The 23,997-nt window shown below is 40.7% G+C and overlaps 1 protein-coding gene across 3 annotated transcripts; it reads left to right on the forward strand.

Moving 5' to 3' along the window:
* The first annotated feature begins 144 nt into the window (after positions 1-144).
* PDSS1 (decaprenyl diphosphate synthase subunit 1) lies at positions 145-23,677 on the forward strand. 3 transcript variants are annotated; one of them, XM_088063418.1, is made up of 12 exons: positions 155-276; positions 1,840-1,904; positions 2,321-2,440; positions 2,735-2,858; positions 3,216-3,346; positions 10,068-10,209; positions 11,275-11,386; positions 11,477-11,586; positions 18,579-18,659; positions 18,836-18,949; positions 22,400-22,480; positions 23,215-23,677. In XM_088063418.1, the coding sequence occupies exons 1-12, from the start codon at positions 169-171 to the stop codon at positions 23,353-23,355; spliced, it is 1,329 nt and encodes a 442-aa protein (XP_087919544.1). In that variant the 5' UTR covers positions 155-168; the 3' UTR covers positions 23,356-23,677. The 3 variants fall into 3 exon arrangements, with proteins under 3 accessions (XP_005518788.2, XP_087919544.1, XP_087919550.1); XM_005518731.3 differs by lacking the exon at positions 2,321-2,440 and having other exon boundaries at positions 145-276; XM_088063424.1 differs by lacking the exons at positions 155-276; positions 2,321-2,440 and adding an exon at positions 473-923.
* The last annotated feature ends 320 nt before the right edge of the window (positions 23,678-23,997 follow it).

The following is a 23,997-nucleotide window of genomic DNA, read 5'->3' on the forward strand; positions in this document are numbered from 1 at the left end:
GCCTTCCAGCGTCACCTACGCACCCGGACTCAGGTCTCCCGCCCTCAAAGAGGGCGCGGGGGTGCCCGCCCGGTACCCCGCCGAAGGGCGGTGGCGGCGCGGGACTTCCGCGTCCGGGTCGCGGCGGGGCCGGGAGGCGGTGCCGGCGCGGCGGGGCTGGGGGGCACCATGGCTTTGCGGTGGGGGTGCCGGAGCGGCGCCCCGTGCTGCCGGGCCCCGCCGCTGGGCTCTGTGGGCAGCCCCGGCCCCCGCGCCCCGCCGGCCCCCAGCGCGGCGGTGAGTGCGGCGGCGCCGGGCGGGCGCGGAATGAATGGGGCGGGGGGCGCCGGGCCGGGCCGGGCCGGGCGGGCACCCGGGGCCGCCGCTCCTTCGGCTCCCCGGCAGCCTCCGCCCGGGAGGCGCCACGGCCCGGGGACGGCTCCCGGCCGGGGGGTCCTTATTGGGGGCAGGAGCAAGGTTAAATTCCGGATTAAGGATCTCTGGCACTGGTCAGTGTGTGCGCCTCTGGGAGCCGGCCCTAGGTGGGAGCAGGGGAAGTGCTTCTCAGTAGTATGAGATTTTGAAGGCGTTTGTGTGTGCTAGCGTTGTGAGCGGTAATGGGGGCAGCTCTCTCATTGCCCTGGTTTGGAGCTTCTTCACAAGGCCAGGCTGCGATTCTGACCCTCGCTGAAGTGCTCTGGCTGTCCTGACCCCCGAGAAAGTGCTCTGGCGAATGTGTCCAGAATCCCGCACCAGCCGCTGTTACAGGGTCAAGCAGCAGCAGCGTGAAGGAGTCTGTGTGGGCTCACACTGAAGGAAGAGTAGGAAGAGATCAGCTATTTTTAGCAACAGAACGCGGTGAGAGGTCCGAGAGAGCGACCTAGGAATGTCTTAGCCGTAGGGCCGGACACTGAAGTCAGACAGCAGTGGGTTGCAGATCTGTGGTAAGTTAGAGCTCCTCGCCTTCCTTAGACTCCTTGCATGGCCTTGTGTAAGCACGGAGGGTGGAAGAGTGCCCCTGAGCCATTACAGTGCTTTTGTTTCTCTCCCACTGTCCGAAGACAGATTTTAATCCAGGTATGAGGATTCGCTGAGGCACGAGGAGCAGGTCTCCTTGAGCGTTTCTGTTCTAGTTTTTGCAGAGGCAGTTTGGTGAACACGTGGATTGCAGCGATTTTAGGTTGGCTCAGCCCAGCATTGGGCAGGGTTCAGTGCTTGCTGGCTGCACTCCCAGGAGCAGAGCAAAAGCTGGACTTCCTTTCTCAGGCTGTATCTGCTGGAGTCACGTACCTGGGACTGTGCCTTCCCGCACGCTCCTGGGCTCTGTCTGCAGGGAGAGAACATTGGAGACATTGGGAGATTTGGAAGTTAGCTTCTGGACATGTAGCAGGGAAGATGGACAGGCATAGATTATAAACAGCAGGCTGAATTGAAGTTGCTTCAGGAGAAAATCCTTATTTGATTTTCTGTTAGCATGCTGAAACAGCTAATCCCTTTCTCTATGTCCTGACTGGTGCAGTCCAGATTTATCTTCCAGGCAGGAAATATTTGAAAATTGCACCTTGCACAAGTACAAAAGCAAAGTTTTATTGGAACAGTTTTAGTAATTTAAGTGATAAGCCTCCTGGGCTGGGCATGCCAGGGTAGAAAGTCCAGCGCTCCGAAGCAGAAGAATCAGTTCAGTGTGCCTATTGGCATTCATGTCTCACGTGATATGGAAGGGGTTGTGAGACGCCCTTTGCTGCCGGCTTGTTAAAATGGAGAAGTAGAGCAGTTGTGACGGATACATTTTTTTTGTAGTCAAATGTTTTCTGTTAGTTTAAAGTTCTAATAAACTATCCCTGATTTTATTTTGTGCAGATGTGTCACATTACCCAAAGAAGTTCAACTTTCTTGTTTCCAAAAATATGTAGTATATTTTGGCGGTAAGTTGGAGCGTCACATTGTTGTGTAGCGGGTAAAGAAATAGTTACTGGGTGACCATAGTAGTTACACCTCTGAGCCGTAAACCTTGAAAATAAGGTTATTTACTCCAGTGTAGACTACTGCTGTAGTGCTGAGTCTGAATCTCAGTCGTTCGTCCTGGAGAGTAATGGGTAAAGCAAGAATGCTGCAAGAAATACATATGGGTCACTTTGGAAAAGGAAACATTAGAAGCAGAAGATACTTCAACTCCAGGAAACAAACAAACTAGTCTCCTAGGCTAAATGCATCTTAATGCATCCAGGTGGAGCTTTCACCCTTTTATAATGAACTTTCCTAGCATCATCATGCTACCTGGGTATGCAGCTGGGTATACAAAGGAAAAAATACCAAATCTAAGACAGGAATATTTTTTCAGGAGTTTGCAAGAGAGGGAAGAAAGTAACAGAATAGTTGGGTTGCCAGAAGTGAAGGCTCTATCTCCAAGTGTGGGCTATGCTATCCATAGTGTATTGAAAAGGAATACAAGGAGAGCAAGGTAGTGTTCTGTGTCTGAAGAAGACTTCTGGGATCTGTTAAGGGCAGAGTGTGTGTGTTTGCCAAATGTGCTTTGCCAGGTCCCAAAGGTTTATGGTCATCAATGCATTGCTCTGCTGTCCTTGCACTTTACTGTCTGCCTGAAAAGTGTGTTTTGATGCCTTCATATATTTTATCCATTTGGTTAAATGTGGTGTGAGGGGAGAGAAATAAATCCTTTCAGATGTTTCTGTTTGGGGAATCAGGGGAACTTGACTTCTAACAAGACTACTGACTTGAAAAACACTGTCACCAGGTTTCATCATACAAGTACATCCCACTGGTGCAGCTGCAGTAAGACAATTAGTGATGAAAAATACCAAGACCCTTTTCAACTAGGTAGAAAAGACTTGAAGAATCTCTATGAAGATATTAAAAAGGTAACCGACTGTGGTGACTATGCTGGGATGTCATGATGATTGTTTTTAATAGAAGCCATCAGTTTTGAGGATATTTATTGAAAGAATGTTATTTATGTTTATGAGCAGCTGTCTGAAACTGAAAGCAAACAGAACATTTCTCATATTTTATAGAACCAGAATGCAATTTTTCTCCTGATTTTCAGTGCTGGAATGCATAACTTACATTTCAGGTTACTCATAGTAATTTTAGAAACAACTTGAGCTTACACTGGGTGGAATGCATGCAGGCAATAACCTTATACATGCATACTGTTTTACTTACACTAAACAGACTATGTGACTTCTATGCTGAAATGCTCTTGTACTTTTTTATAGGAATTGCTGGTCTCTGCAGCAGAACTTAAGGAAATGTGTGATTATTACTTTGATGGGAAGGGAAAGGCCTTTCGACCAATGATTGTGGTGCTAATGGCTCGGGCTTGCAACATTCACCATAATAATTCCAAGTGAGTTGGTCACTTTCAGATACACAGATCATATTTGAAAATTATCATTCTTGTGTCTTTGAAAAATACTTTATGAAAATAAAATGCTCCTCAGTAAAACCTGAATTTCAGTTCCATCTTGAAGCTGTACTTTTGTAGTCGTCAGTGCAAAAGGAACTGCTGGGTTTATTACCTATTTCCATGTGTTAAATCGTGGAGGATACTGCACTTGTAACCAGGGTGGATAAAAAATGTTGCTGAATTATGATATTTGTAAGGTTTTTAGTCAATTCTACCTTTTTGGATAAATGCTTTATTAGAACCTTTGATATTCTTTGAAACTATATAAACTGTATTAAGTATATTTCATTTGTAACCGCTCCTGTTCCTATTAAACTCTCGTCACAGGTAAGAAATTTGCTGTGAGAAGAGGCCTTCATAGATTTTTTTAGGAATTATGCAGAAAAGATATTAAACAAGTGGTATGATTGTATTCAAAGCAGTGAAATTTTGGAAACAGTCAAGAGGTTTTTTCCCACCCTCTAGTAGCAAGTTTCTAGGCTTTATGTAAGATTCTAAGCTTATTAGACTGGCATAGTCCTCATGATCTCCAAGTTACATGTCTTTTGAAAGCTGTTTTAACTGAGCAGAAGATCATGCTTGGCCTGTATCTCTATCACTCCTGAGTCTGGCTTGTTGCAAATGCTTCACTCCACATGTTCCTGTCAACTGCTATGTTTGCATTTTGAGGAAGGGTGTTGGCTGCACTGTTCTCTGCCTTTCAGCTATGCTTCCAGTGTTGACTTTTATAGAATTTCAAATAGGTAATCTTTGGTCCCTTTCCAGAAGTGGTTCTAGGCTAATTTGTCAGTCATTTGTCAGAAATTAAGGATAATAGCTAATTTGTCAGAAATCAAGGAATTTCTCTGAGCTCTTGCACCATTTTCTTTCTGTAGGAGTAGTTTAATGCCTTGTTGGACTTGATTACTACCTCAGAATATGGATATTTTGTTGCATGGATAGCCCCTCTCCCTGTATCCCGTTCTATGTGAATATAATTTTGAAGGAGAAAGCAAAACTGAGCTGGCAGTGTCCTATCTTGCGTGTGCCAGTTCTCCTTGTTTTAGGAAAAATCATCCAGGATTAATGAACTTTGCTTCAGCCTGTTTCTGTTGTCAGCTCAGGACTGCTTCTTGTCACTAATTTTGAGATAGCAAAAAGAACAGTACTGGTTGTGAAAATCCTCAGGGATGCCTTTTGCCATTGGCTGGCTTAATATTTTCCTGATTGGTCTTGACATGAAAAAAAGGAGTTTGAGGATGGCACTTTTTGATGGCAGAATCATTCTTGATGATCAGCCATCTATGGTGAAATGTAAGGAAGCGCAGTAAACCAAAAACTTCTGCTTGAGCTTGTAGAGTCTTGGGTGTCCCATTAGGGCATAACCCAGTGTGGTTTGCAACCACTTACATTATGAAGAACCTCAAAGATACCCTAGCATGCGTCAGCCATCCAGTTCAGCTACGGGAGTGTATATTGCACTTCTTGAAATCATCAGCATGTCCAATCCCTGTGTTCAAAATAAGTGAAGTCCGGCTGGCTTCAGGGATGGATTGCAAAGATAACCATGAAGATTGAAGACTCGTGGTCTACAAATTTATCAGAGCAGGGTGAAAGAGCTACTTAAGACAAAGCATTATGTTGCTAAGAGAATGGAAATTTAGGAGGAGACTTTTAACAAAGGGGACAGTGTTTTTTGGAGCATCTTTGGAGTCAAAATAATGGTAAAAATAGTTATATCTCATTCTAGTATGTCGCATGAAAAGCTTATGAACAAAATCACATGTGCAGTACTGAGAAGGCTGGAACTGATGTCATACAGTGTGGGAGTTGAGCAGTGAATCAAAGAGAGGTAGCAGTGGAAAGACTGAATTTGCCTGTATGCTCAAAGCATATTTGCTGTCTTTTGACATATATATATGGTCATGGACACATTCTTGTCCACATGTTATGCTGTCTCAAAACTGTCAGGACCAGTTTTAAGACCTGCCCTATGCCAGTAAGAAAGTGCCACATATGCCTGGGGCAAGTGTACTGTTTTGCAGTAGCCAGCCCTTGGTGTAAGTCCTCTGATTTCTGGATGCCTGTGTCATTTGGTAGTGTTTGTACATCTGTTGTGGTTCTAATCAGCACCTCCAAAGTATGCTCAGTGTTTAAAAGCCTCCTCAATAATCTGAATGTTCCTAGTACAAACCAGGCTGAGTCAACATCTTTGTCATATTGCTTTTAGAATGAAATTCTGAGTGGCAAGAACAGAAATGTTTCAGCAAAGGAATGGAATGAAATCTCTGGGTATTTACCTTCCTCTTCTGTGCCCTGTGCCAATGTGATTGTAATTAAATATCCCATATGTTGATACAAAGTCTTCACTGTAGTGCTTGTTGGTTCTTGCGTGGTGACCAATGCTTTTGAGGGTTGGCAGGGCTGTGTGCAGGAATTTACATTTGTACTGTGGATACCCAGTTCCTGTGAGCTGATAAAGTTTTATGGGCATTTTCTTCTCTTTTGCTTTTAAGCTGCTTGGAGCAGGCTGTCTTACACCCTGTGTGTGTATACATATACTTCAGTTCACATGGATACTATGATTGCTTCATTATTGTTCTTTCTTAAGGCAACATTGTCTCCAGGTGACAGATTGCTCTTCCAACTTTTTTATGTTCGTGAGGAAAATTGGGTATGTAGAGAAGTAATACTGCATATTTTTAACCTTGCTACTCTTCTGCAAACCTGAACGGAAAAATATTTGCCTTACGTTCTGCTTCTCCCAGTGTTTTTTAAAGATATTTTTCCACTTTCAATTTGTCATTTCCCTTGAAACATTTTATCATTCTTTTCCTCAGTTAATAATGACTCTTCTCCCAGGCTTATTTTTCTTTGTTGAGGCTTTGGTTCCCACACATGTAATTGAAGAGACTGACCACAGTATCTGTAGGTTTGTAGGGTGAGCCAATATCCTCTGCTGTTCATCCCTAGCATTTTTTTAAAATTTTGCCTCTGGGGTTTGTATTGCTGATGTTCAGTTTCTTCTTCATCTTGCTGCCATTCTCAACTGTAATATAACTTGCTGGACCCAGCATGCTTTTGCCTACTTTTTTGTTTTCTTTTCTTCTTTTGTGCAATTTTTGTATAAAATGTAATACTTCTTATTTGGCTGTTAAAATAACAGGACTCAATTTAGGAAGGCTACAGGTCCTGATCTTACAAGGCAATCCCTTCAAGGCAATCCCCTCTTTCTCTTCACTGAGTCCCTCCAGAGCAGCTGAGATTTGTCAGGAGAATGGAATGCCCAGGTGGCTCTGCTTGCAGGTTAGGTGACATTGATCATTTATGTTTAGGTTTGAATGAAGAGAGGTGTTTACTGTATCCTCAGCAGGGTGAATGTTTATCTAGATTGAGGTCACTTTATTCTGGTCATAATAAGGAAAATGACAGTTGTATAAAGAGTTCTCTCATTATTACCAAAAAGATAAGCGACCGAAGTGTGTTTATTTCTTTTCTCTTGGAGTTTCAAGTGTCAGAAATCCTTCTACCCTAAGTCTTTAAGTCCCTTGGGCAGTGGCTTTTTGCTTATTGATAGCAACTTGGCTTTATGTGAGAATTGTTGGAAATAGTTAAAGCTGGGGTCATGCAAAGCCTGAATTTCACACATCCACTGGCATTTCTTCACATACCTGTGTGAAGAATTATACTGAATCGTCACTTAGCCTGACAGGACATAGTGTTTCTGTATTCTCCAAAGGTGTTTGCAAATGAGTTTTTATTTCTTTTCCTACAATCAAAAAGAGAAAGGCAAATAAGAGAGGACCAAAGAAGTACAAGGACAATAGGGAAAACTGAGCACAAAAGTTTGGTGGCGGGGAGGGGAGGGGAAGTGAAATAAATTTATCAGAATAGTGTGAGAAACAAATAAAATGACGTGGCTAAACTTGATGGAATATTTCCTAAGGATAGGACCTGCCAGCAGCCTTAGTTCGTTTTTTTTTCACCCCTCCAAACCATCATTGCCAGAAGCCAGTGGTGGCAGCTGCTCTGCGGTTTTCCCTGGTGTTAACACATGCATTCTCTGTGCTTCCCCTAGTCTGCAGTGCCCTTCTGTGTCACAGACTCTGTTTCTGACATGGTTGCTTCTTTCAGCCACCGGGCCTTAGCAGGAGAAAGATGCTTGGAGGACTGTGGTCCTCCACAAAAATTTTACAAGTCCTTGTTTTCATTTCCTCTCCATAAACTGGCAATATTTACTTACTGGCAAACGCATTGCCTCAAAGCTCTTTCTGGAGAGTCTAAATACTGGTTTGTGTACTTTTTTGACCTTCAACATTGTCTGGTGGTTTTGGTTGTTTTTTGATTGTTTTGGTTTTGGACAGGAATATTTGGAGGGAGATATTTGGGGTTTCTTAACCTGTATGGTCAGCCTTGGCTTGTTCAGTGTTCATGAAACAAGTTCTGTAATGGAAAGTATCTCAGGGTACAGTAGATCTATAGAACTTTATCACGGAATCAAGCAGGGGGTCCTACTGAAAGATAGAACGTGTTCAGTTGTATAAAATATCCATATAAATATACATTATCTCGAGGCATCTTTACTTTGAGAATGACCTAAAAATGGCATCTTTCCACTTACTGGATTTGCAGGGACCCTGTGATTATTGAGTTGAGTTACTGCCACTTTTTGCTTTTGTTTCGCAGGAGAAGCTGAATGAAAAATGTCAAGGGATGAGAGGGATCCTTGGGTTTGTGTGTTTTCCCCTAAAATAGGCATGCTCTGATCTAGAATTAGTCTCACAAGATGCATGTAGGAAACTACTGCAGATCTTTTTTTTGCCAGCAGTGGGAAGAGCCTTGCTTGAGACTTTGTGGAAATATTAGTTTTAAAACCCCTTCAGATTAATCTGAATTAATTGTATTTGATAAAACATTCTGGAAACCATGAACCGTGAACATTCCTATGCCATTTTTAGTCATTGTCAGAGATAAGAGAGTATAATGCAGAACTTTTCAGAACCTGCTTTTGAAGTAAGTGGTTTTGTGCTGTCTTCATACTACTGAAATATTTCAGTGTGTCAGTGAGTGTTGCCATTTACTGCTGCTTCCCAGCAGGAAATCCAGTCTGCTGACATAATTAATGAAAAAGGGAATCCCCAAAGGGAGAACAGTGCATGAAAGAGGCTGGAGACCTTTACAGTTTTTTGAAGGTAAGTTTTCTCCTACTTAGAAAGAGTAGTTTATTTTGGAAAGCTACTTACCAAACTAGCATTTGATTAAATCACTGGTCCACATTAAGACTTGCCTCCAAACAACCATGAAGGTTTCCAGCTCTTATTTTCTGTTGTGTAAAAGCCATATTTTCACAGCCTGAGCTACCCATTCATCCTGCTATTGTTCAGGATGTAGAACTCCCACTGACAGCAGTGCAGAATTCTGTATAGAGGTATGTGTCAGAATGCAGTGTTATGTCAGCAGACTGCAATATGTTCTTTCATTTTGTGATTAATCACATTTTAATGAACATAGGCAGTGCAGGGAAGTTTTAAATTCTCTTAGCTGAACTGAAATTATCTTCTGTTTCTGTTCTTTTTCTGTTCTTCTGGAAAGTAGTATGATTTTCTCTGTTGTGTGTGTACCAGAAGTACAGTATTTATAATTCAGAAGTAGTTTCTTTCTTTTGTTGTGGGTTTTTTATGTTAGTGTTTTGGGGGGGTGGGGTGGTATTTTATATGTCCATGTGGACTTGTTATACCTATGAGGTAAGGCTGACTGGGATAGCCATTCTGGGCTCCTGCATGTAATCCATGATAAAAGCAGATAGCAAAATACCAGAAGATAGTGGCAACTGGATATTAAGGGAGATGGTCCTTTGTGTGAGCAAGGTTGGCTCTTTCATGTGCTTTTTGCCAGTCTTGTTCTCTACATAATTGCTTCTGTGTTCTTCCATTGCTTTCTTTTCACCTAGTTTAAAAAAACAAAGTAATGTGAACCACTGAGAGTTGAATCATCAGTGATGATCTTCCCCAGAAGCTGAGTTCCAGTAAGTGTTGGGTAGTTGGTGTTTACAGTCCTAAAGTGGTTGCAGTAGAATTCTAGTTAACTCCTCAGTCTTCTCAAAAATCTCTGGGGTTTTAAGGTAATCAGGTAACATAAAGAACAAGATCTATGAATTATGTCTTTCAAATGTAGAATGCACGTTTCTGTTTCTTCTGAACTCTCCACTTGCTGGTTAGTAGAGTTATCCAGCTTTAGAGAGTTTGTGATGCCACATTTCTAGGCAGAGCAACAGAGGTAAGGAAAACTCATCTACAAAGCTACCGGCCATTCTTTCCTCTGCTGCTTTCCAGACTTCAGTCTTGGAGCCAAGCATCCTTGATGCTGTGCTATTTATTGCAGTCTGGATTTAGAGGAAATAAAGTCAATAACACAGGAGTTTTGCAGTACTGTTAATGCAGCAATGTAGAAATAGGCCTAATGAGGATGGATGCATCCCTCTGCACCTACTGTACTAACGTGGTCTTACTTTCTCTTGCCTTCCTAATTCCAGGTTTGAAAGAAGGAGGTCAGACCAGGAAAAAACTGTAACAGCTGTTTTCAAAGAAACATTTTTTTATTTTGCTTTTAATAAAGATTTTTTAGTGTATTGCAGCATATATAATTGATTTAATTATTTGACAATTCTTGTTTTTTATTTTAGGGAGGTGCAAGCAAGCCAGCGCTCTGTGGCCGTAATTGCTGAGATGATCCATACAGCCAGTCTAGTTCATGATGATGTTATTGATGATGCAAATTCTCGCAGAGGAAAAAGGACACTTAATCAAATCTGGGGAGAGAGGAAAGTGAGTTTGCTAATAAGTGCAGGACTTGCCTTTAAATTTCAGCAGAGCATGAGTACCTAGAGGTTTGTAACGTTACTATCTCTAGGTCTTGGAATATGTCAGAAAACATATGAAGAGGTGTGCACAGTTTGTGGGTGAGACAAGTGTGTTCTCTAAAGTGTTGGAAGCATTAGATAATGAATGATTGAAGTGTGTAAGTGTTGAACCTTTTCATCCTCCAGAAGAGCCAACTGAGGGGGGTTCTCATCACAAGTACCTGAAAGCAGTGTCAAGAAGATGGATCCAGGCTCTTCTCAAGTAATGGGACAAGAAGCAGTGGACTAAAACTAATGCACAGGAAGTTCCACCTGAATATGAACACATTGTCCAGAGAGGGTGTGGAGTCTCCCTCACTGGAGAGATTTAGAAATCATCTGGATGCAATCCTGTGCCATGTGCTCTGGGATGACCCTGCTTGAGCAGGGAGGGTGGACCAGATGACTGGCCCCTTCCAACCTGACCCATTCTGTGATTATTACTGATTTTACATTCCCTGTGCCATTCTCGGCAGTGCTTTTGAAATACTTTAAACTTGTACTTCCTCCTGAATGCTGATTCAGTGGTGAGCACAAAAATGTTTACAGTCAGCGGGAAATTTTTTTTTGAAATTAGTATTTTCTTCACAGAGGATTACAAGAAAGGTCTTCACCAGAAAATGCAAGGAAGGAACTTGGGGCAGTTCAGAGTTCACATGGTGCAACAAGAGAATGTGGCAACAAGCCACAAGAGAATGGTCAAATAGAGAACTAATGTTCAGAAAAACTTCATAAGCAAACACATATTGCATACATAGAGGACAGTGCTTATACAGAAAAAATATAAACAGTACTATAAGACAGAGATTCAAAAATTACTCAGATTTCAATATTTGGTTATGTGTTTTTTTGCTCTTAAAATTAGATATTTGTGCTTTATGTAGAAAAGTTATGTAATGTGGGTAGATCTGACAAATAAGGGAAATTGTACGGTCTGGAGTAACACAGGAAAAGACTTAAGGAATCACCTTGTTGTTGTTGTTGTTCTTAGGCTGTTCTAGCTGGTGACTTCATCCTCTCAGCTGCTTCTGTAGCTTTAGCACGAATTGGAAATACTACTATCATCTCTGTTCTAACTCAGGTGATTGAAGATCTGGTGCGTGGTAAGGTTTTTTCCTATTTTTTTATCTTCCCAGTTGCTTGCCTAAGCAGTAAACCCACAAATAAAACCTCCAATCTGTGCAACTTTTTAGGTGAATTCCTCCAGCTGGGTTCCAAGGAAAACGAGAATGAGAGATTTGCTCACTACCTTGAGAAGACTTTTAAGAAGACGGCGAGTCTGATAGCAAACAGTTGTAAAGCAGTATGTACGTCTGTCTCTTCTGAAATTAACATACCATACTGTAAGCTTCACAGCTAAACTCCTAGTATTGCTGTTTGCTCTGGAGACCCTCCAAAGCAAACCCTTGTAATGGTATTCTGCCAGAATGTGAATGGGTTAGATTGTGAATTTTATCACAGTTCAGCTGTGTAGCCTCCAATATTGGTTTTCACTTTCAATTTGCATTTTTTATTTTTGCACGGATTTATTGTTACTCTCAGTGGAATCAAAATAATGTTAAAATAATAATAATGGTGGCAATCTTCAAATCACGAAATTCTGCAGCTTTGAGACAGTGGTTTTAAACTCAGTTGATCATTCTTGAGCCTATAATTTGATTTTGAATCTTCTTTGACATTTGTCCCTATTCCTTGGTGCTGAGTGAGACCTTAAATGTAATGGTAACAGTGGGAGGAAACAATTAATTCATATAATCAGAGAGTAAGCTGCATTGGAAGGGGCCCATCAAGATCATCAAGTCCAACTTCTGTCCCTGCATGGGACACCCCGAGAGTCACACCATGTGCCTGAGAGCATTGTCCAAGCACTTCTTTAACTCTGTCAGGTTCAATGCTGTGACCACTTTCCTGGAGAGTCTTTTCCAGTACCCAGCCACCCTCTGTGTGAAAATATTTCCCCGATATCTCTACATCACATTGTAAAAAAACAGAAGCATGTAGCTCGATTTGTCTGGGGGTTTTAATTATCAATTGCTTTATCCAACCCTGTCACTCTGTTCTCTTACTTGATTACAAATAGATCCAATTCAAGATTATGTTCTTACACAAAAATAGATGTTCAGTTTTAGTGCAGAAAATAGAGGTGGGTAATAATTTCACCCCAAAAGAGAGATTTGTTTATTCTTTTTAGTGAAAGGCAGTATAACTGATGGATTCTATAGCAAGCAGGAGTTCTAAGAGAATTAGACTAAAAATCTGTGCTAATATTAATCATCTTCCTTTGTTCTCAGAGAACTGGTACATTTGTACAACAGACAGCAGTTGAAAATAGCTTATATCAAAATGATCACATAGAAAGAGACACATGGTTTTCAGGGGAGGGAAAACACCTTTTATTCTAGTTGGAGGAAAGAAGTCAAGTCTTTTGGATTGCTCATATTAATGGCAATAGGACCCTGAAAATTTTCTTTTGCATGTCTTGTTTTGTATCAGTAGGCACCTGGACTAGTAGAGAGCATCACATTATTCTGCTACCCCAGAAAAAACATGCACAAGTTTTAGTATTAATTTTGACAGTCTGCCTTAAAGAATCTTAGCAGATAAGTGAAATCACTTTCCCACTGGCTGGATTCTCCCTACAAATGTGCTGATTTAAGCTTTTTCCTTTTCATGACTTGCAAGAGTTAAGGATTTAAGCACTTCCCTCAAGATTGAGGCTGTGATGCTGGTCAAGGGGGTGTTTGGATGCTTTTCTTCTAGTGGCTGGTCTGAGTTGTTCCATTGCTGAATTGCTGGAATTTCATATGCTGTAAAATTTGTGCTAGAAAGGAAAACTGAGAAAAGGCCTCTCATGGCAAATCCTTACTTGCTGCACATAGAAGCAATGAGTTGAATATGTATGTTTCCCTCAGTTTCTTTCTGTATGGATTAGGAGAGCTCTATTGATAGCAGTTAAAAGGGATTTTTGTTTAGATGGCTTTGGCTACTGAGGAAATGGAATCAGAAGGGAGTTCTGCTTTCTGTACAAAAAATGATAAGCAGCATCACCAGTTCTATCTTGAAAGGAAATTCAGTTAGGGAATCAATAGTATTCATATCTTGTTTTCAGGGACAAAAAAGAGATTATGGGCTTTAAAAGCAGTTCTGTTCCTGTTAATGATAGGAAAAACTTCATTTGTTGCTGTGGTTGAATAAAATACAAGTATTAACTGGAAAGAAGATGTCAAACAAGTTCAGTTGGCACTTCAGAATTCCATCGTGCCATGCTTTAGAAATGGAAGAGTAGAGTATTCCTGTAAAAAGGTCTAAACACGACATTCGCATTTAATTGATACATTCTGTACCACCAAAGCATTACTGGATTTAAATCAAAATTCTTTAAGTTAGGACTTAGGGACAGAACAGTCTGTTCAAGATGTTAAGAGCCATTCCAGTCTTAGGCTTATTTCTACAATAGTTCTGCATGGGGGAATGTTACCAGAGTTTCAATCAAAATGTATTGTAAAAGGAAACAGTGGCAGGTGGCCCAGAGTCACTGAAGCCTTAGTTACTGCAAGGCATTTTTCAGAGAAACATGAGGTGACTTTAGTTCAAGAATTCAGAAACAATAAAGCTGAAGTGGAATTTCTGTTTAGTCACCAGGCCAGCTTGAGATAGCAAAATAACTTTCTGTCCTTTTTTAAACCCTGCTGTAATGTAAATTCCTGAGTCTCATAAAGCTGTTCATATTTGGTATACTTTCAGATGAGGGATTAAATTGTGCTTGCAAAAGGTGCACTAGAGAGTCTTGATTTCCATATTAGGAGGAAGCTTGTGCCTCCCTTGTGTAAGGCTATGGAAGGGACTGAATAAACCAGTAGTCTGCAGCTCTGGATCTACCTGTGAGTTCCTGCTCCAACCAGTTCCTAGTTTGGTGCACAGAGCTCCATCAGAAAACCCTACCAGCATATGGAACTGGTGCCTAGGAAAATTAGACCTCAGACCCCCATCAGCAGAATTGAATCCCCCCAGCCCAGCTAGACCTGCAGGATGTAATAATGTCCAATGGCAGATGTAGGGTAATGGCACAGTCAGATAGCATGGTCAGCTAGTTAATCTCCTTAGTTATTTAAAATACAGTAAGTCCTTTGGGGGTATCTCTTTTGCTGTGAAAAAGATTTGAATAAATAGATCACATATATTCAGGCAGATAATCTTTGCTACGGCAAAGTACAATTCTGCACAAACAAGTACTTGGTTAACCTGTTAAAATATTGAGAAAAGGTCAAATGCATGAATATGCAGACTCAGGACAAGATAGTTGTCTGCCTTGTGTAGACATCTCCCTCTGCCAAGGAGGCCTCCATCACCCCCTCCTCAAGAGCAGTTCCCAGGAGGGTTTGAGGAGCCCAGAGAAGTTGGAGGCATTCCCAGCAGCAGTGGAGGACAAACATGGGGAGGGGGCATCATTGCCAGTGCAGCAGCACATCCAGTGCAGTGGCTGTGAGGCCACAGGGCTGGGCTCCCTCCTGCAGGACACACATGGGCACTCTGCAGGGAGTTCAGTGAAGGGCCACCTTGAGGGCAGAGGCTGGAGCAAATGATATGCCAAGAGCTGGTTTGAGTCTGGAGTTGGGAAGACAAAGGGGGAATCCTCCTGCCGTCTCCAGCTTGTAATTGGAGGACATAGAGAGGATGGAGAGATGTGCAGTGAAAGGACCGATTGTACCAGTTTTTCCACAGTTGTACTGTGGAAAAATTCAATTAGGTTTGAGGAAAAAATTCTCCATGAGGTTGGTCAAACATTGCAACAAGTAGCCAAGACAGAGTGTATGATTTTTCATCCTTGGAGATGCTCAGAAATCTACTGGACATAGCTCTGAGAAACCTGGTCTGTGAAGTAAACTCTCAGCAGATGGCTTTCAGAGTTTCCTTCCAACCTAAGCTATTCTGTGATTCTCCTGGAAAGAGGAGCACTGCCTCTGTCTAGAAAAAGACTGGTAGATGAGCCAGGAGTGAGAAGGCAGGAATCTGACTGCTTCTAGAGATGGGCATGGAGGAGAATGGCTGGAAAAGGGGAAGATTTTAGAGCTTTTCCTTTCCATGGAGTCCACAAATCTAGGAGTACAAGAAAAAACATCACTTGTAGTGTTTATTCAAGCATATTCTGGCCTAGCAGCAGGTTTTCCTCTTTGACCTACAGAGCCCTGGTAGAGATGAGCAAACGCTTTCAGTTCCAGCTGCCATATTGTCACTTATTAAATATCAGATTATAGCAGGATATATATACCCAGAGCTGATGCTGTATTTTATGGACGTGAAATCCAGTAAAGAGGCAAAATTGGTTTATAGTCTCTTATATACATAACAGAAACAACTTTTTTTTGCAAAAAAGTGTGTTTGAAATAACACCAAGGAGATTGTCCTGCTTTGCTGAATTCAAAGAACTTTCCTAAAGAATTTGTTCTACTATTAGGAAGGATTTTTCATCATGATTTAGTGGGGGATAGGCCTGAATTCTTGCAAGATTAAATTTCTCATGAACCAGTCATACCTATTTGGGGAGCTCTAGGCTATTTTCAAAGAGGGAGTTTTATCATTTAGACACACAACACTGTATTGACTTGGTTATCCTGATTTGTATTTGCAAATGCATGTATTATCCCAGAACATTATCCCAGTACAGCTCCAGTTAAACTCCATGTGGGAGTGAGGTTGCCTGGCTGCAGCCTGGCCCATGTCCAGCTGGGGGCAACAATCTACAAGAGCAGCTTGAGAAATTGCATCCTGAAGGAACTTCCTGATAGACGCAACCCAGTCATTGCACATTTATGATGTGGTCATGGTCAGAGGGTTGCTCACTGGAGGATGACTGGCAAAACAAATCTCCTATTATTATCTCCTAGAATTTTTAATTTTTGTCTTTTTTTTTTTTGTCTTTGAACAAGAAATGACCTTTCAGGTTAAATGAGAAGCTCTTTTCTTTACATAGCACTTGCTCTCATTTTTTCTTTTTTTCTCCTTTTTGTATAACAGAAAAGGGTGAGATTTTTAGTGCATCTAAAAATCATGGTATATCCTAAGCTAAAAACTCACCCTCAGTCTGTGTAATATTAGTCCCCACCTGAGAACCTTCTCCCTTTCCCCTGTCCCATTGGCTGTAACTTCCCTGTATCCCCCGATCACCCCCGCCCCCTAGTATAAGAGATAAGACCCAGGGCATTTTGGCCTCTTTCTTGCCCCATAAGGACAACAGACAATAAACCTGGGATCATTCCAAGCAGGTCTGAGCCTCCTGTGTCTAGATACTTTGAGTCCGTGTTGTATCTACTCCAGGATCCCTCTCTCGCCCGTGTTCCCTGAGGAGCTGTGCCTCCACACCAGGGGGGATAGAACAGAGGGGTCCCCCATGAGAAGATTGCAACACTCACCCTCTGCCAGCTATTGCCCATTCCAACCCTTTACCATTAACCAGAATTTTGGCACTGAATTCCGTATTTTAATCCTCCACATGGAATGAAATGTGGAGGTAGGTAAAGATTTCATTAGGACAGGATAGATGCAGTCCCATGCCATGCTGGTATTATGTGATTTATATTACAGAAGCAAACAAAAGCTTGCATGGTACAGAAGTAGATGTTAGGTCTTCGGGCAAATACTGCTATTTAAGAGACAAACATCAAAAGGAGGATAAAAGGGCAAAATGTTCTACTTTGATAGACCCTAGCAACATCAATTTAAATATCTCATATTTGCAGTTCACTCTGTTCAACAGCCTTCAGGATTTTTTATCATTGTTAGAGATAAGTAGCATTATTTTCCTGCTATATTGTCCTCCTTTAAATAGAAGTGGGGAATGTTTAATACTGTTAATTCCTCAGTCATCCAGATTCCTCTGGGGTTTAGTTATCCACAGATGCAGGTTATGACTGGGAAGTATTCTGATGCTCAGCTATGAAGTACAGTGATGCATGAAACAATCTCTAATTTTGTGCAAGTTGCATCACATTTATTAGGATTTAACGTTGTTTCTTATTTCTATCTTCATGTTCACCTTCAAAGCTACTCACTACTGCTGGACTCACTTTTAGTTTGGGGTTGGTTTGGGGGTTGGAGGGGTTTTCTTTATGACCCTACCTTACACTGTCTTAAAAAAGAATATATATATATATATATATATATATATATATATATATATATATATATATATATACATATATGTATGTGTGTGTGTGTGTGTGTATGTATATATATGTATGTATATATATGTATGTATGTATGTATATACACACACACTTACGTATTTTTATATTGTGTAGTTTTCCTGGCATATGTTTTTAGTCTTAAGTAAAATGTATCTTCACTCCCTGTGTCACAGCAGATTTGGAATGCCTGCAATAAACCAGGATGGATTTTTGTCCCCTGTTCCTAATTGGTTTATTTAAGGTAGAAATAAATCTGAGTATTTAACTAACCTCATTTTGCAAAATACATAAACAGTACATAAATGCAAAAAGCGTAACTGCCCTTACTTTGAGGCAAGATATTCTCAAACCTTAGTGTCCTGTATTTTAGTTTTGTGTCATCTATTCAGCAAAATTTCTGTCTCTCAAGTAGTTGATTGTACATTCAAGTAAAATGTTTTGTTTGTCTCAGTTTAGTGAAACCAAGTCAGCTTGGTGTGCTTTCTTCATTTGCTGTCTTTACTTTGCCATTAGTTATCCCTCGGTATCTTTGCCTGGAAGCTAATCAACTCATCTTCCTGAGCAAGTCAGATACAGTTAACATCAGCTTATAAAAATATTCTTTTGCTAAAACTTAGGTCAGCTGCCCCTCCTGTGCTGGCTTCAACACATCCAGCTCTGTGATCTTTTATGAGAAATATAATGTCTATTTATCTGTTGTCAGACCTCAAGTTATCCCCAGGCTGATTTATATATGTAATTAGCTTAATTTCCTCATCACTGTATTGACTGTATACGACTACTACCCTGCATGTGAAGTGCATCTAACATTTCTTCTCTCTTTATCCTTGCACTGTAATTTCTAAGCCTGATAAATATTTAATGAAGTTCATCTCTTTGCAGACTTGAATGTAGTTTTAATACTGCCCTGCTGTTGAGCCTTATTTTCTAGTGAGCTTGGCTAGTTACGTGTCTCCACGAACAGAGATAAGCCAGAATGTGCCTGAGTCAGCTTTTTTTGTATTTCCCAGATGCCTCCTGCCTGTGCTGGCTGTGTCACACCTATGTTTAGGGGCTAAAAGTGGGTGCTAACTAAAGCTTTCTATTTATTTGGGTTTTTTTTTCTTTTCAGGTTTCAATTCTAGGCTGCCCTGATCCCAAAGTTCATGAGATTGCATACCAGTATGGAAAAAATGTTGGCATAGCTTTTCAGGTAGTGTTTTTGTTTAACTAAATGGAATCTAAAATCTAAACTTCTCCAAAGTGCTGTAGAAATCAAAGTGGGCTGTCTTAATCATTCCTACAAATCTTGTCCTTAACAAGGATTATTCTGTATTTAGCTCTAATTTTTTCAAAACAAATTTTAAATAATTTGTATATTTTTTCCAGCTGATAGATGATGTGCTGGATTTTACATCATGTGCTGACCATCTGGGGAAACCAACAGCAGCAGATCTCAAGCTTGGATTAGCTACAGGTCCCGTCTTATTTGCTTGTCGACAGGTAAGTCAGCAGGAAGCCGTTTCCTCAAAATAAAAAGTGTAAACCGCTCCTCACAGGACCGGCTGAAACACATCAAATCTCCAGTGTCAGTGATGAGAGAGGCTTGGGCACGTGTGTTTGATCAGTGTGTTTGATATCGGATGGATTCTGTGCACACACAAGTTACGAGAAACACCTTCCTGCACAACTCTACTTATTGTTAGGCTCTTGTAGGTATTCAGAGAGTTTTAGCACATTTTGTATAGGTTATTCCTAAGTAGCTTCTTGCTTGTTTTCTCCTGAGACATCTTCCCAGGCTTGACTCTTTTTTGCCTTGCTCTGGGCTTTGTATCCACCTGGGGCCAAGAATTGAAATCCCTGTCTTGCCTTTAGGTGGGTACCTTTATTTGTTGGATTTGATCTCTTAATCTCTTTGTCCTCAAGTATTATCCAGTTACAAACACAGGTTGCTTTCCTGTCAGAAGGTTGGATAAGAGAAAAGAGTGTCATAAATAAAACATGGTCAATAAAATTGGTCAAGATTTTCAGAGCCTTAAAAATTATTTGGAGGAGCAGAATGAAAACAGAAGTGTGAGCAACATGAAAAAAATATTAAAATCGGTGCTAATCCATAAACAGGGAAGAAACTGGTTTAATTCTTTGCTCCAGTGTCTTGTTCACCAGAGGCAATCAGATTTGGGACTTAAAAAGCAGTCCTTCCTACCAGATTTCACAGTGTGATACAAAAACTGGCACAATTAGTTCCAGCAGAGCTCTTGTCTATGATCTCTCAGTGGAATTACTTAGAGCTTGACTTGGGAAAAGTTCTAAATCGTTTAAAACAAAAAAACCCCCAAATTTGACATTTACTTCCCCCTCCAAAAGAGCCTGTTGGAGGGGGAGGTGGAGCATACACATCTGTTCGCTTCCATATCCTTTGGGCATTTACAAGGATCTGTATCTCAGAAAAGACAGGGGAGCACACAGTATCAGCCAACTGACAAAGTAGATGAATGCATATTGAGGACAACGTTCTCCATGTCCCATACTCATCTGGGGGACTCACAAGCATGTTCATGAATCATTATTTCAGAATGGTGTCATCAGCAATTGGAGCTGTCCAAAGACCAGTGAGAATCAGGTAGAAAGGGAGCATGGAGTTGTAAAACTGTTTTTGTGTGCTAAAGCTGTGTGTAGAAGGAAACAAGGCATGTTGAAAATACCCAATCTTCATGGTACAGCAGTAGATGTTAGGTCTTGTATGTTAGATGTCAGAGAATGGGTGATATTGATTGTCATGTGGGTGTTGAATATTCCAATTTTTAAATTAAGACTATTCTTCATTAATTTGTTAGGGTTGTCTGTCTCTGACTTTGAACTTCATCTATCTTTTAATTAGCTTTACAAGATAAATTAGTTCGTAATACAGAAATACAAGAAAAGAAAATCTGCCAGTCCTATTTTAAAATCTTGTTCTTTGTAGAGCTTTAAATGCTTAAAGTGACTTTTAAATGTCACTTTTAAATGCTTTTCCTCATTTGTATCTTTGATAGATGGGAAGAGTACATTTTTGCATTGAAAGGTAACTTGACCATCTTAAAAAGTTTTCTGCATTAACCAGAAGGCTTCCTTGCTGAAAATGTCCTGCTGTTTTCAAGAAACTGGAAGAACAGCACTACAGACTTAACTGATATATAAACAAAGCACGAGTGCTAAAAAATGTGGAGCTTCAACAGACACCTACTTGTGATGCTATTAAAAGATATTTCATATTTTTGTATCTGAGAAAAAAACTCATGAGCCAGGACTTGAAGACAGCCCAAAGTGTAATTATTAATTATAGGCTGTCTTTTCAGATTAGTATTGCTCTATCCTTTCATGTAGCTGGTACTCCTCAAGTTGTCTTCCTGATAAACATTTGTTCGTTTTTAATGTGCTCTGGATCATCAGTGACAGATGCCTTTTCTTCTTATCCTCTCCCCTCCCCTCCCTCTAAAATACACCTTTGTGCATTAGAATATTAAGGAGAAAAAAATGTTTACCTTGATATAAAACCTATTTATTCAGTATTTAAAGTTAGGTCACTCACTAAAAAAAAAAAAAATCCGCCCCATTTACTTTTTAAGGAAATACACTAGTGTATGCTAATTCAAAGCTCCTCTTAAATGAGTACAGCTGAATAATGAAGGTCTATTTTTATTATAAACATTCCTCTTAAATGCTGATGTGCTGCCCACTAAATATGCAGAGTTGCTAATAACAGCTCTGCCTTACAAGTTTGGGGATTTTCCTGTCCTTTAGTGCTTAAATATAAAAAGTGATCCCATATGCATCCTATATAACTGTAAATATGAATACTGTGAAAACTGATTGCATGAAGAGTGCAGTTAAATTGTCATTACCTGGGAAGGAAGCTAGGATCTAGAAAAAGCCATGACTTTCTTCTTTTAGATAAAGTATGAGTCACCACTGAACTTCTGAATGCATCTCCAAGACGATGTGTGAGTAATAGGAAAATGTCGCAGCACAGAGGGGTGCTACATGTTTGTACCTGAACAAGGTTGTAAAGCTGCAGTTGCAGGACAAAAGGTGTGCAAGGAAAGCAGATAATTGTTTAAAAGTGTACAGCAATAAAATCATCTGTTTGACTCTTAATTATTTCAGGAAAGATGAACAAACAGCTCTTTCCCTTAAAAAGAATTCTTCTGTGGAGTAGCTGCCTTGAGTTGTGGCCTTATTTTGCTAAGCATTAGGTTTTTCTGTTTCTAGGCTGTCTGAAGAAAGAGGCTGCATATATAGCTAAGTGATGTGATTTTTCTCAAAACAACAGACTTGAGTTACCTGCTTGATTCACAGGGAATTGAGCATGCAGTGCTAACTACAAATGCTATGTGACTGAAAACAAAATACCTTATAGTTGTAATTTTTTTCTTCTTAAAAAAAAAATATGCATATGTGAAATACCACCACAATGGAAAATGTAGGAGAATCTCATGAGAACATGCCAGTGTTACCACAAGGGGGTTTACAAGCTGAACTGTGCAATATTGTAAAAACAAACATCCTGGGTTCTTTTGTAGGTGTGGGGGTAGAGGTGCTTCCTCTAGGACTGCCAACATTAACCATTCATCTGTGATAGAATATCTGATGCACATTATATACCAGGTAGTAGCCACATCAGAAATTACCACACTGGAGCATCTGCTTAACATGATAAAATGGCAGGTGCTGACTTCTGCTTCCAACTGGCTACAGCCAGCAGAGCCAGATGGTTTAAGTTTTCAATGCTTGGGCTCTGCTATACTGTAGTCCTGTGCAGACTGCAAGTACAAACCTAAAGCTATACCTGTAAGCAATAACAGTGACGGGGGAAGAGGACTGCACTTGGCGTCATTCTGACCTTAGCATGGCAGGCAGCTACCTGGAAAACAACTCAAAAGCAAACACAAACACTTCTCCCTTTATGCTTAGTTTCCAGAAATGAATGCTATGATAATGAGGAGGTTCAGTAAGCCAGGAGATGTTGAACGTGCACGGAAATATGTGTTGCAGGTAAGACTAATACCAAATATTTCTACTCTCCCTGCTGCTCAGTCTGAAATTGTCTCTCAACTAAAATAGCAAGGCTGCATTGTCAAATACCTCCTGATAGCATGCAGCATACAGTGCCAAGTCAGAGCTCCTCACCTCTCCTACTGGCACAGTGTTTTAACACAAACGCTAGGTACTGAAGAACTTTTTTTTTTCTTTTTTCCCTCCAGTTGCATAAAATCCACATAAGTAAAAAGCTCATGCATGAACCCAGTTCCTTCAGCTGAGGCATAGCTCAGCTGTATTCAATAGCTGGTATAAGTGGCACATAATTACCAGTCAGTCTTGTAACTGCAGTGCACACCCCATACCAGTTTTAATTGACTCTGGTCTAAAAAGACTGAGTAATGGTCTGTGCAAAATTAATACCTATTTTTCAGAATAGCATGGAGGTTTTGTACATCTCTATTTAGGGCAGGAGAGGAAGGGATAAACCATTAATTTCTAGTTTGCTATCAATACCAGTGCTGTTTTGTAATGGTTGAGTTGGTGTTTTAGCATGGATGAGTTTTAGTACTTTGACAGTTTGGGGCAGGTAGGTGGGCTTCCCTGATTACAGAATGAATCCTCTTCCTTTCCCCATCAGAATATAATGTGTTAGGGTACTTACTGACCTTAAAACTTCCGCCTGTGACTGGAAGAGGCAGAAGGCTGATCAGAGTTCACCATTTCCTATCTCTGTCTCCTTCCATCAGAGTGATGGTGTGCAGCAAACGACCTACCTCGCCCAGCGCTACTGCCACGCCGCCACGCGCGAGATCCGCAAGCTGCGGCCGTCCCCCGAGAGAGAGGCCCTCGTCCACCTGACAGAAATGGTTCTCATGCGAGACAAGTGAGAGAGCTCTTTCCACTCATTCTGGCAGCTACTTACCAGACTGTGCCTAAATTTATTTCAAAAGTTATTTGCTTCCAACACAAGCTACCAAAAATTATTTTTTTAAAAAAAAAAATCTCTTTTTTTTTTAAGTTCTTTTTTTTTTAAAAACAGAAGTTTGAAGTCTTTTACTGCAGGAAGCCATGCAATTCAGAGTAAATCGAACTGTGCTGTACAATTGTTTTAGCAGGGGCTATTGATTGTGGGGGATGGGGAAGATGTTTACATGTTGATGCACAAAGGCCACAATGAGAATAAATATAAATCAGTGTATGAAAACTGAAGCTGTTCCAAGTTTCACTTGTTTACACTAATAAACAGAGCATGCATGTACAGGAGCTGGTAAACTCCTGTGAAGAGAGATGGTTTGGATGCTTCCCAGCTGTTTAACAAGCACCTGGAATTGTATATAGAGATACTGGTTTACTGTAAAAGACTACATGTGGATTTACTTGGTTATATAAAATGAGTTCCAATTCATGCTATTGGTGGCTACCAATGATGCAGAATTTGAGACTGCTACCAAATGAATGCTTTTGTACAGAAAACAAAAAGGCTTGGTATTTCTAACTCACACTAAAAATGAATGATTCATCAGCCAGTC

This window comes from Pseudopodoces humilis, chromosome 1, assembly GCF_049639895.1.
Source record: "Pseudopodoces humilis isolate 2021_Gansu_Grassland_sample_001 chromosome 1, ASM4963989v1, whole genome shotgun sequence".
In the NCBI taxonomy this organism is placed as follows: Eukaryota; Metazoa; Chordata; class Aves; order Passeriformes; family Paridae; genus Pseudopodoces; species Pseudopodoces humilis.

What these genes read in the sequence shown, in the direction of transcription:
- PDSS1 (XM_088063418.1), top strand. Translation starts at nt 169, where the DNA reads ATGGCTTTGCGGTGGGGGTGCCGGAGCGGCGCCCCGTGCTGCCGGGCC. An exon ending in TAGCAAACAGTTGTAAAGCA is followed by an intron (nt 11,587 to 18,578) that starts GTATGTACGTCT and finishes TTTTCTTTTCAG; the next exon opens with GTTTCAATTCTAGGCTGCCC. An exon ending in ATGTTGGCATAGCTTTTCAG is followed by an intron (nt 18,660 to 18,835) that starts GTAGTGTTTTTG and finishes TATTTTTTCCAG; the next exon opens with CTGATAGATGATGTGCTGGA.